At 40.5% G+C, this 15,882-nt stretch overlaps 1 protein-coding gene across 1 annotated transcript; it reads left to right on the top strand.

The window, feature by feature from the left end:
• The first annotated feature begins 3,733 nt into the window (after positions 1-3,733).
• LOC133020443 (synuclein-like) lies at positions 3,734-9,104 on the top strand. Its single transcript, XM_061087006.1, has 5 exons — positions 3,734-3,854; positions 5,488-5,529; positions 5,838-5,965; positions 6,678-6,704; positions 9,051-9,104. Exons 1-5 carry the CDS (start codon positions 3,734-3,736, stop codon positions 9,102-9,104), a joined length of 372 nt encoding a protein of 123 aa, XP_060942989.1.
• Positions 9,105-15,882: the final 6,778 nt, after the last annotated feature.

Genomic DNA, 15,882 nt, shown 5'->3' with positions numbered 1-15,882 from the left:
ATAAAGGTTATTATTAAATATGTATATATAAAGAAGGAGACAATTAAAAATAACTTAAAAAGTGTGAGATGATTTTCATGTTGTCAAAGTTTCATAATTAAGTTAATTTTAGATCAAACTTTAATAAATAAGTGAATTAACGTGAACGTCCATGTTTAACTGTAACCACACCTACAGTTTGTTGAGCATCACTGCAGCAACACAATTCTGTTATTTGTATTATTATAAATATTCACAACATCAACAGTTATCAGACGCAGTGTAATGAGGGTGAATGTGTAAGGACCTGCTGCCACCTGCTGGTCACATCATGAACACTTATTCAGCGTTTTATTCAAAGATTTGAATTCATTTAAAATGTTGAATTACAATTTTATAAAAATGAATGTTGCTTATCATTTTTTTCTGTTTTATCAATTTACAAATAATAATGAGTGATATGTGTGAAGGTGACTGCAGATCAGAAGTGTTACTATCAATCAATCAGATTTTATTTGTATAGCCCAGATTCATAAATTACAATATTTCTCAAAATCTTTAACAAGGTGAGACGTCCTCTGTCCGTCAACACGAGTCAAACTACTTCACCAGCTTCCTGTTCTAGTGAGGGCATCGGTCCAAGAGGCTTTTTGTAAGTCTGGTTAGATTCATATACACATTTTCATACATGTTGGTGAAATGTTCTGCTTCAGTGTGAAAAATACATTTGTCGTGTTGCCACGGGAACACTGTGCAACATCAACTGGCAACATTCATCATTCAGTCTTCATTGTACTCTCAGGGGTCTTTGTTTTGTAGGGGGCGCTATCAAGCCACTTTGCCAACACCAATAACCAAAACCCATATTGTCATTTTCGAAATATGTGATACGTTTCGAGAATTTTCGAGCATATTCAGCCTTTTGAAAATTTGATCAATTATAAATATGAGACATACATTTTTGGTGCGTTGCAATGGCAAAAAAGCAAAGATTCACAATCTATCATTGATCCAGTTTTCTGACCAAAGTACGTCACAGTATAAAACATGTGATTTGTTGTTGCCAGTAGAGGGCGCTATGAGTATGACTGAATATTGGCATGTGGCTGTGTTCAGGCCGGGACTCTTATCAAACATGTGGAGCCAAAAACTTCCTGCTGGGTTTGGAATATGGGTCCTGTGACTTTTTTGTACGTCTGAATCTGATACATATGCTCAATGATTTTCATGCATTTTGGTAAAACGTACTACAGGCGCTGCACTTTAGGGGGCGCTATCAAGTCAATTGGACACACCCATGGCATGAAAACCAAGTAAATTTCTTTCCAAATTTTGGCAAAAGTTACCAAACATAAAATTAATTACTCAGATAAAAAATAGGTAAAACAATAATGAAAATCATCATCGTAAATACGAGCAGACTAAAAACAGGAAGTGGAGACATTCTCTGGTTCGACTTTGGATGAAGACACAAAGTTTTCTTCACATGACCATCGAGCTGCTGAGTTTCTAGAAACATGTCACAGCTGTTATGGAAAACTAACACACACACACACACTCACAAACACACACACAAACACACACACACACACACACACACACACACACACACACACACACACACACACACACACACACACACTGTCATAAAACAGTCAATTAGAGGACAGGTGCTGGATTCCTCGGGCAGGTGATTTGGACGTGAGGTCGTCCACTCGTCTCTGATTGGACGTGAGGTCATCCACTCGTCTCTGATTGGACGTGAGGTCATCCACTCGTCTCTGATTGGATGGTTCACAGGAAAACGTTTCCACGTGTTCAAGGTTTCTGGGTTTGTTGGTTAATGTCTCATCATGAGCTCAGATCTGTTTAATATGTTGTGCCAAGTTTTTAATTTAATTCATAAAAAATATGATCAGTACTTTGGTATTGTAACTACATTGAGTACTTTTACTCACAGTAACTAAATCATGTGAACAAGCAAACGCTGAATCAGATGTTTGAGGCAGGAAATTAATTTCTGTGTGTGTGTGTCTGTGTGTTTGTGTGCTCTTGTACAGATGTCTTTGTGAGGACATTTCAGCCAGACCTCACGTTGAGGACTGTTTGTGGGTGAGAATTAGGTTTGGGTTAAGTTAAGGGTTAGGATCAGTCGGGGTAGACCGGTCGTCCTCCAACCTGAAGGTCGGCAGTTCGATCCCCAGTCTTCCACATCTGCATGCCGAGGTGTCCTTGGGCAAGATGCTGAACCCTGAATTGCCCCCCCATAGAACACGTGAATGTGTGTGCGTGAATGTAAAACTGTGAAGAGCTTCGAGTCATCAACACCAGGAAAGAGATTTAAATACAAAACCATTACTCACTAAGACAGAAATACAAACATAAGTGTGTGTGTGTGAGAGTGTGATCCTGTACTTATACCTTTGTGAGGACCATGTAACGTAGACCTACCGAGTGAGGACACTTTGACCGGTCCCCACTTCTTCAGAGGACAGTTTGAGGGTTAAGACCTGGTTTTGGTTTGGATGATCAGTGACTGTATAAGAACTCCCTGCAATTACAGAAAGCATCTTTGACATTAATTTAACGTCAACTTATATCTTTGGGGTTTGGTTAATGACCTATACTGCAGCCAGCCACAAGGGGGCAATGAGAATCAGAATCAGAATCAGAATTCTTTTATTTGCCAGGTATGTTTGCACATACAGGAAATTGCCTTGGTGTCATTGGTGCGCTACTTTCGAAAACATAAAACAACAATATAAAAAACAACAATATATAAGAAATAGAATAAAATAAAATAGAATAAAATAAAATAAAGTATATATACATATATACAGTAACAGAGTAACAGAGTTATGGGCACGTGCTGTGCGAAGGTGCAGAGATTGGTGATAGTGCCAGTATTATATAAGTTATAAATTATAAATTATGTGCAGGGGGTGGGGTGTGGTGGGGTAGAGTCAGTGTGATGCAGGGGGCAATCAAGATGGTTTGGCTTTTTGGGAGTGGTGACGTCATTTAAAGAGGAAGTGAAGTTTAGTTGTTAACTGAAATCCAGCTGACGGCAACAAAAGAGCAACATCTGAAAGGTCCCGTCTTCAGAAATAAATCGCAGAACCTCCCTCAGAAGCTCTGGAACTTTACGATGTCTCCACCCTTAGCCACGCCCCCAGAGAGGGACAAGGACATGTCTCCATTTGCATTTATCGGGTGAGTCATCTTGGTTTGTTGAAACCAGAAGTAACCATATTAGGAGAGAGGGGGTGGAGCCTCCTTCCCCACCTGGATGACACTAGCTGTCAATCACGGCCCAGTGGTTACTTCCTGGAGGTCGTGAGTTTATCGGGTCGACGCTGAAATAGCTTTTTGTTTTCACTCCTCCTCTTTTCTTCATCCGTCTCTCTCTCATCCAGTTATTTATTTTTCTCTCTCTCTCTTGCTTTTCTCTTTGCCTCGCTCATCCTCTCTCTCTCTTTTGTTTGCGCCAGTGCACAATCTCTCTATTCCTCTCTCCCTCCCTTTCTCGTAAGAGCTCTCTCTCTTTCTCACGTGTCCTCTCTCCACCCCTCTCTCTCTCTCTCTCTCTCTCTCTCTCTCCCTCATCCATTAGCAGGAAGACTAGAAGAGGCGAAACGACAGAGGCAGACGGAGCACAAGGAGACGAGAAAGGGACAGAAGAGTCGAGCGAATAGGACGAGAAGAAGACCCAAAAGGAAAAGCAAGAAGAAGACGAGAGGAAAAGCAAAGCATCATGGACGCTCTGAAGAAAGGATTCTCCATGGCGAAGGGCGGAGTGGTGTCCGCTGCCGAGAAGACGAAGGCCGGCGTGGAGGAGGCCGCCACCAAGACCAAGGAGGGGGTCATCTTTGTTGGTGAGAGGAGGGATGGGCGGGTGGATGGGGGGGCAGAATTCAACTGCAGACAATGTATTTGACTTTAACATTAAGTGAAAGATAACAATCAGACAGAAAGTGAAGATAGAGAAAACAGAGGTGGAGAAAAGAATGGAGGATGGAGAGATGATCAGAAGGACAGACAGACAGAAGTAAGAATAAAAGAGAAACTGGAAAAGGAGGACGAGTAATTTGACGTGAGACAACGTGACTGGAGCGAAGAGACGAGTGAAATTCAACATCGAACTGTGAAGGATGAAGGGAGGGATGGAGAGATGGAGGGAGGAGGACAAGAAGAAAATTCAGCTCTGTTTTTTTACATGAAAGTCGAAAGAGGGATGAATGGAGTGATAGAACAAAAGAGGGGTGGAGGGAGCGATGGGTGAGGGGTTGAAAAGCTGAATCTTAAAATATAAAAATCATATGAAAGAAGGAGGGAAGACCAAAAAGTGCAATTCATCCTCAACTCATATCTGGGGTTTTATTATAGTGGAAAGTGAAGGGTGAATAGATAAGATGAAGGGATGGGCGGAGGACAAGTGTAATTCTACACCAAAGCAGGATGGAAGAAGGGAGGGATGGAGGAAGTGATAGGACGAGAAGAAGAGGAGAGATGGATCGAAGAAAAAGAGCTTGGACGGAGAATCTTTCAAATCGGTGGAGTCACCCTCTGCTGGTCATTCCAGATAATACAGGTTTATTAAAAACACGATGATTTAAATATCTCGTTAGAAACGTTAAAATCCTGAGAAGGACTGAGACAAACCGAGGTCAAAGGTCAAACACGGTAGCAGGCACTGGACATAAGTGACGCAGAGAAAGTGATACAGGCGAAAACCATCAGGACACAGAACAAATAAAACAGAAAACAATCACAGAAACTGTAAAAGTGACGTTTGATGTTCACGTGTAGACGTTTGTCAAAGATTACAAATCATAATTAATAGATGTGTGCAGTCGTTCTCCTAACTCGACTCAAAGAAGAAGAAAGAAGTCAAAGTGATGGAGATATGAGCTGCCCCTTCATCTTCATCATCATCATCATCATCTTGTGCGTCAGAATCACAGACAAAGACTCTGGTCAGTTGCTTCGTCACGTGTCCGGGCAGCAGGACGCCCACGGGGGGGGGGGGGGGGGGGGTGACTCAGTCCCTGTGTCTCTGACAAATTCTATAACCAACAAACATTCACTTTGTTTTAATATTATTCAAGACGTCGATAATGAAACGAGATCTGTCTTGTATGTTGTGAGTAATGTTCAGACCAGAACTCTGAGGTCAGATGCAGTTCCTCTAATGTCCACTAGATGCTGCTGTGGGACCTGCTATCAGAGTTTAAACAGATCAGAGGAAAAGTAAATGAAATATATAATAAAATAAACAAATAAACAGACAATGGAGCAGCTGTCATTATTCAGTGTGTGTGTGTGAGTGTGTGTGTGTGTGTGTGTGTGTGTGTGTGTGTGTGTGTGTGTGTGCGTGTGTGTGCACAGAATCCAGGTCACACTCACATTCTCACTGTGTGAATATCACATCATAAAAAACAACATCACGTTAACTCACTTCCTGTTTCATACAAACACAAATCATGTGTTTGTTTCTTCTGTCGTCAGGAAACAAGACGATGGAGGGAGTCGTGACCGGAGTCAACTCAGGTAACACACGAGAAACATGGCTCCCCACAGTCACGCCACCGCATCACGTTCGCCCCCTGGTGGCTGGCTGCAGTGTGGTACATTACTCCCCCCCCCCCCCCCCCTCCATGTTAGCAGATGGGACACGGGCCAAACTAAAAAATAAAAGTAGACGTTAAATAAATGTTTGTCAAAGATGGTTTCTGACATTTTAGGTCAGACTGAGGTTTGTTCAATATACACGTGTGTGTGTCTGTATGTGTGTGTGTGTGTGTGTGTTTGTGTGTGTCTGTGTGTGTTTACATGACACTTTGATTTCTGTCGTCCAGTTTCCCAGAAGTCGACTGAACAGGCGAACGTTGTGGCCGACTCTGCCGTCACCGGGGCCAACGAAGTCGCCCAGGCCGCGGTGGAGGGGGTGGAGCATGCAGCTGTGGCGAGCGGATTCGTCAGCTCGGTGAGTGACATCACGTCACATGACCCAAGAGAAGCTGGGTGGAATTGTTGGATTTAAATGAATTTCATATATACATAAACAATTTCAATACACAAACACAGAAATCACATCAATAACCTTCGTCTACGGCGTCGATCACTTTCTCTCGCAGTTTAGTTTTCTGGAGCAACAATAATTTTAAGAGACGATTTTTTTTTTTTTTTTTAAAGTACATAAGAATCTGGTTGTTACAGATATTAGCAATATAATCAATATATTTAAATTTATATTTCAGTTTTCTTTAAGCCATTTTCTTCACTGAACAAAATGTATCTTTTTTCCTGCAATGAAACGAAAATTTAAAATATTTCTCTTATGAAGGTTCAGTGTCTCAGATTAAGTGACATCTAGTGGTGAAGCTGCAGATTGCAAGAACCTGCCCCCCCCCAGGTGACAAGGTGACCGGTAGAAACATGGTGGTGCAACATGGCGACTCTGAGGAGGAGGAGCCTCCTGAAATAAACAAAGGCTGATTCTGATTAAACACTAATGAAACATCCTGATAAAGATTATTTTATATTATTGATTATATTTTATTTCTGCTTTAACAGTTCAATAAAAGTAAACTGTATTTTAATAAGTTCCAATATTAAATTAATGTCTTAATCTGTGTTGATGAATTCAACTTTTTTCTCTCTTCATTGACAAATCTCCGGTGATTGGCTGGGAACAGGAGGAGGCGGGACCAGTGGCTGAGGAGGTGCCTGATTGGTCGGGGGTGGGGGGGGTGGGGGGGGGGGGCGGTGATGAGCTACTAACTGATTGCATGGTTTGATGCTTGTAGCCTGACATGATTTTCTGACTGTAAATGATTAATCAGTTCTTTTTCAAAGATTTTAACAACTTTTCAGAATGGGAAGAAAACCCCAGAATGCACCTGAACAGCTTCAGTTTATCTTAATGAGACGGAACCGAAAGGAATGATATAACTAAGTGAAACACATCCCCTGTTAAGAAAACATGTTATATAATAAGTGCATCTCGCAGTTGCCATCAATTAAAACCCAAAGTGTTTGTTTGTTTCATCTCAGTTCTCATCGTAACAGTTGCACGTCAGGAATCAAATCTGAACGTTTTACTTGCGTTATAAATATTGAGCTAGCAACAACATAATTATAAAACTGCTGTTATCAGGTTGTGATGATGTTTTTCACTTATGTTTATAAAACTAACCAGCGTGAAAAGTGAAGAAACGATCTGACGTTCGTCTCTATGCTGATGACGTTCTGCTCTAGACTAACAAAGTCAAACTGAAGTAAACCAGTTGGAGGTTTTCTGGAGCTTGAAACTGATTCGTTCACGTGAACTAACGCTTCTTCAGCTTCTCTCCTCGGGTTTCACTCTTTCATTCACTTTCTTTCACAAGTCGATGTTCTACACATCAGTGACTGTAAATAAAGATGGACGACATGACGCCCCGTAAAGTAAAGCAACATCATCTCTATCGCCCCCCGGCTGCAGTACAGGTCATAAACCTTCTCCATGTTAGCAGATGGGACATGGACCAACCAAAATATAAATGTAGACGTTAAATAAATGTTTGTCATTTCAGGTCGTTTTTATCTTACTGATGTTTGTTCGAGTGTTTCTGATCAGTTTGGTTTTATTTGAGGTCAAGGAAAGATGTGAAGGAGAAGCCATGAGGAGTTAGGAAAGGAGACAGCGCGGAAGAAATCTGACTCCACTTACACTCTGCGGTTTGTTATCGAAAGAAGATTCACACAAAATGTACAGTACTCTCTGACGACTGTTATAATAATGGAATTTTCTCCTTTGGAAGGATGGTCGATGTTTCCTTGGCTAAAGGAGACGAGTTAGGAGGCATTGAGGCTCCTTTCCTTTAGTTAAGGATGGTCTGATGTTTCCTCTGGTAAAGGAGACAAGTTAGGAAGCATTAGATTCCTTTCCTTTAGTTAAGGATGGTCTGATGTCTCCTCTGGTAAAGGAGACAAGTTAGGAAGCATTAGATTCCTTTCCTTTAGTTAAGGATGGTCTGATGTCTCCTCTGCTAAAGGAGACGAGTTAGGAGGCATTGAGGCTCCTTTCCTTTAGTTAAGGATGGTCGATGTTTCCTTGGCTAAAGGAGACAAGTTAGGAAGCATTGAGGCTCCCTTTCTTTCATAAAGGATGGTCTGATGTCTCCTATGCTAAAGGAGACAAGTTAGGAGGCATTGAGGCTCCTTTCCTTTAGTTAAGGATGGTCTGATGTTTCCTCTGGTAAAGGAGACAAGTTAGGAAGCATTAGATTCCTTTCCTTTAGTTAAGGATGGTCTGATGTCTCCTCTGCTAAAGGAGACAAGTTAGGAGGCATTGAGGCTCCTTTCCTTTAGTTAAGGATGGTCTGATGTTTCCTCTGGTAAAGGAGACAAGTTAGGAAGCATTAGATTCCTTTCCTTTAGTTAAGGATGGTCTGATGTCTCCTCTGCTAAAGGAGACAAGTTAGGAGGCATTGAGGCTCCTTTCCTTTAGTTAAGGATGGTCGATGTTTCCTTGGCTAAAGGAGACGAGTAAGGAAGCATTGAGGCTCCTTTCCTTTAGTTAAGGATGGTCTGATGTTTCCTCTGGTAAAGGAGACAAGTTAGGAAGCATTGAGGCTCCTTTCCTCATCATTTACAGAATTCAAACAGATGGTTTTATGGCGGCTGCTGAAACACTTCAGGTCTTTTCACTCTAACGCAGCCTCTGACTGTAAATGACGTCTTCACCACAAGATGGCAGCGTTCACATCTGAGATATTATAGCTTCCTGTTTGAACAGAAGGAAGAGGAGGCGTGTCTTCATCTTTATTAACATGAATCTCGTTGACATTCAGTCACTGGTTGAAATATAAAGTTACACTTCTCCCTGAACAAACGTTGTGTATCCAAGTAGAAAAAGGTTCAATCGTCACCAGTGATGATGGAGGTCGTGACCTTGAAGTGAAACAGGGACACAGACCAATGAAATGTGTTTGTTTACCTGTCGTTGCTCTGGGAGAAATGTAGCTTTGATTGTGGGCGGGGTTATGTGACAGTCGTGTGACCTCTGCCCTCTCTCTCTCTCTCAGGCCGACCTTCCAAAGACAGAAGCTGAAGGACAAAGCGAAGCCGGCGCACAGTAGGTGAGACGAGAGACGCTTTCCTGCCCTGAGGATCTGAACCCGACAGGAAGTCACATGGTGCGTGTGTCAGCGTGTCACTGGTCCTCAGTGTCCACCAGGTCTCATCCCAGTGGACGGCTTTAAAATCACTGGGACGCAGACTTCAATGTCTGTCTCTATAGAAGTCTATGAGAAAATTACTTTATATATTATAAATACTTCACTTTATAACGTCAGTAACATTCAGGAGTTTCTGTCTCAGTCTCTAGTTTCAAGTCTTCAAACAGCTGATGATCATTTAGTGAATTATGATCATTTAGAGTCAAACAGACCATAAAGCACCAGGTGTGTTGGGGGGGTGTTGAGTCCTTTTCTAATCTGATTTCTCTGTGTCTGTTTGTTCTTCTCAGACTCTGAGGGGCGAACCAGAGGAAACTAACTTCACAACGTTTAACCTTTGACCTTTGACCTGCTCATCACTAACAGCTGCTTCATCTTCACCACATTAACCAAGAGACACCCTGTGCTCATTATAACCCCCCGTTGCCATGGCTACACTACCTCTGCATCATACTTGTCTCTCATTGTGCGCACACACACACACACACACACAAACACACACACACACACACACACACACACACACACACTGACATATACACACACACACACACACACACACACACACACACACACACACACACACACACTGACAGACACACACACACACTGTCAGTTTGTAACACTCAGGTGATGACACCATGCACTCAGCTGGTTGGTCGGTGTAGGACGACATCACCCAGGTCACTATGCTGACTCCGCCCACTGACAGACATATCTGAGGCCTTTAACTGCATGTTGCTTTACTCTCTCACACACACACACACACACACACACACACACACACACACACACACACACACACACACACACACACACACACACACACAGATATAATCAAGCTTCAGGGCAGATTCTTGTTTTATAAAACACAAGTGAAATAAAGACGCGTTTGGAAAACGACTTTGTTTCTTCTTCTTTACTTCCTGTTCTGTTTACAACCACGCAAAGGTGCAGTTCTCACCTCTGAACACCAGGGGGCAGTGTGAATTAAAACACCTGAGAAGCAGGTGACAGAGAACCAGATGTGTCTTTTGGGGATGTGATGTCACTGCTTGTTTGTGATTGGTCAGTTCTCAGCAGCAGGTCACTGAATCAGGGTTTGTGTCACACCACAGAAGAAGAAGCTGCTGGAATCTCCTCGTGTTTCCAAGTGGACGTCTTCGTCTTCTACGTGTCCGGCTCCTCTTCTTCATCCTGAGATGTTTGTGTTCTTCAGGTTTCACGTCACGTGTTAGAAACCTCGTCCACACGTCCACTAGCTCACTGGGAAGCTTCCACACATTGTCCTGCTGGTTCCTCACATGGACTCTGACATGTTACACACATGTTACACACATGTTACCAGGAGGCTGCAGGAGAAGATCCAGAACATCCAGAGACACTGACTCAGATGTTAGTTCTCACAGACAGAACCTGAGGAACCTGCAGAACCTGAAAACAGCTCAACACTGGAGGAGTATTTCTCCTGCAGACTTCAGAGGGTTCAAATAACTGGAATGTTTCCGCCTCCTCATGTTTTATGAACTTTTACATCTGAGACTCTTTTAACATGTCGTGATCTGAAAAAAAGAAGAAAATTAGATGGTGTGTTCGTACGAGCTTCACATCAGATCATTTACCATCACATGGTCAGACATGAAGACACAACATGTTCACTGACTGCAGGGAGGGGCCTGTTTCCATAAAACACACACACACACACACAGACACACAGACACACACACACACACACACACAGACACAGACACGCCTGATCCTCGTCTCCACCATCAACAGACGCAACACAGGAACCTGTTGTGAGGAGGTTAGCAACACAAAGACGTCGCCATGACGATGACGATGACGAAGAAAGAACTCGAGAACAGTTCATGAGTTTTTCAGGTGATCGACCTGCAGTGGAAACACACTGATGTCCATTTCATTTGTTGTGTTTATTGTGTTATTGTCACTTCATGTCACAGTGTTGTGCAATAATGGTTAGGAGTGATACCATAAGCTGGTGTGCCTTTAGGCGTTCAATAAATGTGGTTATATTTTAATAAAATATAAAAACATTAATATTTAAAATATTAATATTAAACCATAACTTTAGTTGATTTAAAGTTCTCTCCGGGCACCACCCTTCACAGAAGGGAAAAGAGCCAATTTATTGATTAAGATCAGTCTCATTTAGATCTAGTTCAATTAGAAATCTCAATATTTACTATTAAAGATTATATAATGAACAGTGAAGGTTTATAGAGTTCTTGTCAGTGTAGATGTTGGCAAAATTAACTTATGCAACATTAGTGAAGGAACCTTTGTGTAAGAAAAACATTTATTATTAATATAATAAAGTATATATTGTTGTTTAATGTCTTATTGTTGTTTATGTAGAGTGCACCAACCACACCAAGGCAATTTCCTGTATATGCAAATATACTTGGCAATTAAAAGAATTCTGATTCTGATTCTGAATCTGGTTCTGATTCTTACAGATCTATAGAATCTAACCAAGATGAAAGACTTTGAGACGTAAGAACTCATTCGTCCCTGCGACCGTCGGCCTCATTAATATCTGATTGCATGTTTCCTGTCAGGTGACGTTGTTTCCTGTTATCAAGAAGCCTAAGACATCTTCCACAACATGAAATGATCATAATCTACAAGACATTTAACACTGAAGTCATATTTGAGGCAATACTACTTTTCTTTTTTACTGTATTAAATTCCCATCATTGCTATCCCCATTATTTCAGATATCATATAATTCAAAATGTCCAGTAACTATAAGGAGGACAGTTCTGTCTGGTGCAGGGACGTGTGCTGATTTCTATCACGGTGGCTCGACAGCAACACAAACGTCGGCCTCATTAAAGCGTCATGTGATCTACAGGCCCTTATGTACATGTGTGTTGTGTGTATAGAATTATTAATTTCCTTTATTATCTGCCTGCTGTAACACAAACGGACTCTTGGGGATAATAAAGTTGATCTTGAGCTGCTGCTTCACTCTATTTCATGTGACGTCATTATCTGGTTTCTCTGACGTCCAGCAGGTTGTTGGTTTGATTCCCCTGATCTCTTACTTTTCCTCTGTGTGAAATCATCCACTTTTATTCAGCACTTTCACCTTTTTGCTATTTATTGTAAAAGGTCTTGAATCCATGATGCCATAAACACACACAGAACCACTAACACACTGGTGCATGAAGGGATTTTTCATGTGAATAGTATTTCACATGAAATGTGAAGCTGGCATCTGCAACACGTTTTAAATCAAAAGGCTTTTTACATTTAACTACAGTTCTATTTGTAGTTTGGGTAAAAGTGAACGTGATGAATTCAAACTACTGCTGCACATGGTTCTTGTTATGTTCTTCTTCACACTGTGATTGAAGGTGATCACCAGCATTTCACACATCATAGATACATGCTCTTTAAACGTCTGCATTTTAAGCAGCAGTCTTCATGCAGAGCATCTGGAGTCAGAGGACGGATCCTGAAAAGACTCAATAAAGTGATATATTATCTTCTGATCTCCATGAAAGCCGTCGCTACCTCCACCAGGAGCTCATGTTCTCACCCATGTCCATTGTTGTGTTTGTTGGTTCATCAGCAGGATTACACAAAAACTACTGAACCAATATCCACAAAACTTGGCAGAAGGATGGAGCCAAGAACCCAATGAGTTTGGTGCAGAAACAGACAAAGAGGCAGGAAGTTTTTGACTTTGTTTAAAATTAACATGTTGGACTTTTCCACCAGTTTCCCAGTGAAAGATTCCCATTTAGAGAACTGGTATATTAGTGTTTGCAGATGATTGAACTGGACTGTCGGGGCTCGGCGGAGGCACTCAGAGGGAAATTCCACATCTTGTGTCATTCTAGTGTTTATGAATTAAATCAACACACTATTGTCAGATTATTTGCTTGCCTGTAAATCAGTGATAATATAGACGTCTTTGGAATTAGAATTAGAATTAAAGGACACATGTTGCGTGCTGTAGTTTTAACATCTGATTGCATGTTTCCTGTCAGATAACGTTGTTTCCTGTCATCAAAATGTCACAACATTAAATGATCATAATCAACAAAGACATTTTACACTGAAGACATATTTGAGGCAATACTACTTTTCTTTTTTACTGTTTTAAATTTCCATCGTTGCTATCCCCATTATTTCAGATATCATATAATTCTAAATGTCCAGTAACTATAAGGACGACTGTTCACTGTTTTGCATTTAGCATTTCACTTTTTACTTCACTTTTTATATATTTTTATTCAGAAATGTTTATGTCATAATAAACATTACTTTGTATAAATATTGGTAAAAAGTGAGTATATAAGAAGTAAACAGTGAGTAAAAATATACTGGTTTCCTATTTTTTATTGCTCTCCTATGTATGTTGTATTTATTGCGTTTTTATGTTTCTATGTTTATTGTTTGCACCAATAACCAGAACAAATTCCTTGTATGTGTAAATGTACTTGGCAATAAAATACTTCTCATTCTGATTCTGATCAAGAAGTCAAAGAAATCTTCCACAACATGAAATGATCATAATCTACAAAGACATTTTACACTCAAGACATGTTTAATGCAATACTACTTTTCTTTTTTACTGTTTTAAAATTTCCATCATTGCTATTCCAATTATTTCAGATATCATATCATTCAAAATGTCCAGTAACTGTAAGGACGACAGTTCTGTCTGGTGCAGGGACGTGTGCTGATTTCTATCACGGTGGCTCGACAGCAACACAAACGTATTAAAGTACAAGCAGCCTCAGAGTGGGGGTGTGAGGTTCCTGTGAAGAAGGAAACTGACCCAGGAAACAGAAGTGCAGCAACACCTCCCTCTCTCATGTTGATAAGAGATGTGTTCCACTGATTCTCCACCTGTCTTGAAGTGTGTCTGAGTGGCGCTGCTGGATGGGACCATGGGGAACTCTTTGCTCCGGGTGCTGTCCTTATTCTGTGAGTATCAGTAACTTTTATTCTATGAATGCAAAATGTTTATTAGATGGTTGTCCAACCACAGCAACAGCTGCTGGAACTGAAATGTCTTTATCTATTTGCTGAGGTAACCAGACGCATGTATTCTGTTACATGCACTTCAATAACCTTTATTAGAGGCTTCATTGTGATTGTTGGAGAACCGTTAGAAAGAGGAAATTATATTTTATCTAAATTTATTATTTGATGCCCGACACATGATAAAAGATAAATTTTATCCCTGATTCATTGATTAATTTGCCAAAAGATAATTTGATATAAGAAAAGTTGATTTAGAAACAAATCAAACATTGTGATGTTCTCATTGGAATTATAGACTTTAAAGTTACAGGCTGTGAATATTGTCCTGATGATTATCAGAGAAACAATCATCTGATCCACATGAATTCAAATAAATGGATCAAACACAGTAGATCACTGTTGTGCAATAATGGTTAGGAGTGATACCTTAAGATGGTGTGCCTTCAGGCGTTCAATAAATTTGGTTATCAAAAATAAAATATAAAACATTAATATTTAAAATATTAATATTAAATCATAACTTTAATTGGTTAAAGTTGTCTCGGGGCACCACCCTTCATAGAAGGGAAAAGATAGCCAATTTATTGATTAAGATCAGTCTCATTTAGATGTAGTTCAATTAAAAATCTGAATATTTACTATTTAAGATTATATAATGAACAGTGAAGGTTATGGAGTTCTTGAGAGTGTAGAGGTTGGCAAAATTAACTTATGCAGCACTAATGAAGGAGCATTTGTGAAAGAAAAACATTTATTATGAATTTAATGAAGTATAAAAACACAAATTACTCACAAATGTACTAATTGCAACAAAGATATGTATGTGAGTGTGTTTGTATGTAAATTAGGTGTTCTCAAAATGGTGGTTGCCACAGTTCACATCCTGATAAGCCTGCTTTCAAAATGGTGGTTTGGACAACTAAGGTTAACAGCCCCCCCCCCCTTCTTCGAATGTGGTTTTTCAACATTTAGCGGGGGGCTGAGCTAATGAGGGGAGGAGTTATGCGGTGTCTGTGTAAATGCTGATAAGAGACGGAAAGGATCAGAGAGAAATGTGAAGAGCATTACAAACTAACCTTACTCTCATTTAACTTTAATACAATATCACCACATATATCAAACTTTAAAAACACCACACAGAATCAAATAAACAGTCTTGCTTCTAGTCTAGTCTCATTATTAAGCCCATGTTATGTTATCAGTCCTTGGAAAGGGAGAAAGTTGCTGTGCAGTTCGCCGTTCGTCCTGGCTTTGTGTGAAGTCTCCGGTCGGTCGTAAGGTTTCTGCTTTCGCGGTTCTGTTGAGCTGTGGGCAGTGGTGGAGGAAGTACTGAAGTTTAGTACCTAAGTAAAAGTACAAGTACCCAGGAAAATATATACTTAAGTAAAAGTAAAAGTACTACATCAACAATCCTACTTAAGTAAAAGTAAAAAGTACTTACTTTTAAATTTTCTTTAAGTATTAAAAGTAAAAATACTCACGCAATGGGTTGTCTCTCAATGTCTAGGCTGTGCCATTTTGATAAAAAATGCAGATTTAGCTACTGGTAATACTCATGCCTCTACAGATGTCACTACTAGTAATAATTATAAGCAACAACATTTGCAGGTATGGCCTGCCCCTTTAAGGAACGGGCCCAGAGAGTGGCGTAGTG

The sequence above is a fragment of the Limanda limanda genome, chromosome 15 (assembly GCF_963576545.1).
Source record: "Limanda limanda chromosome 15, fLimLim1.1, whole genome shotgun sequence".
NCBI classification, from domain to species: Eukaryota; Metazoa; Chordata; class Actinopteri; order Pleuronectiformes; family Pleuronectidae; genus Limanda; species Limanda limanda.
Note: the sequence above shows the minus strand (reverse complement) of the source record. Positions and strands in the feature narration are given on the sequence as shown.

Excerpts from the sequence above, each read along its gene's own strand:
- LOC133020443 (XM_061087006.1), top strand. The coding sequence starts at position 3,734 with ATGGACGCTCTGAAGAAAGGATTCTCCATGGCGAAGGGCGGAGTGGTG. Across the intron at positions 5,966-6,677 it reads CGAGCGGATTCGTCAGCTCG|GAGGAGGCGGGACCAGTGGC; the intron begins GTGAGTGACATC and ends GGCTGGGAACAG. Across the intron at positions 6,705-9,050 it reads CGGGACCAGTGGCTGAGGAG|GCCGACCTTCCAAAGACAGA; the intron begins GTGCCTGATTGG and ends TCTCTCTCTCAG.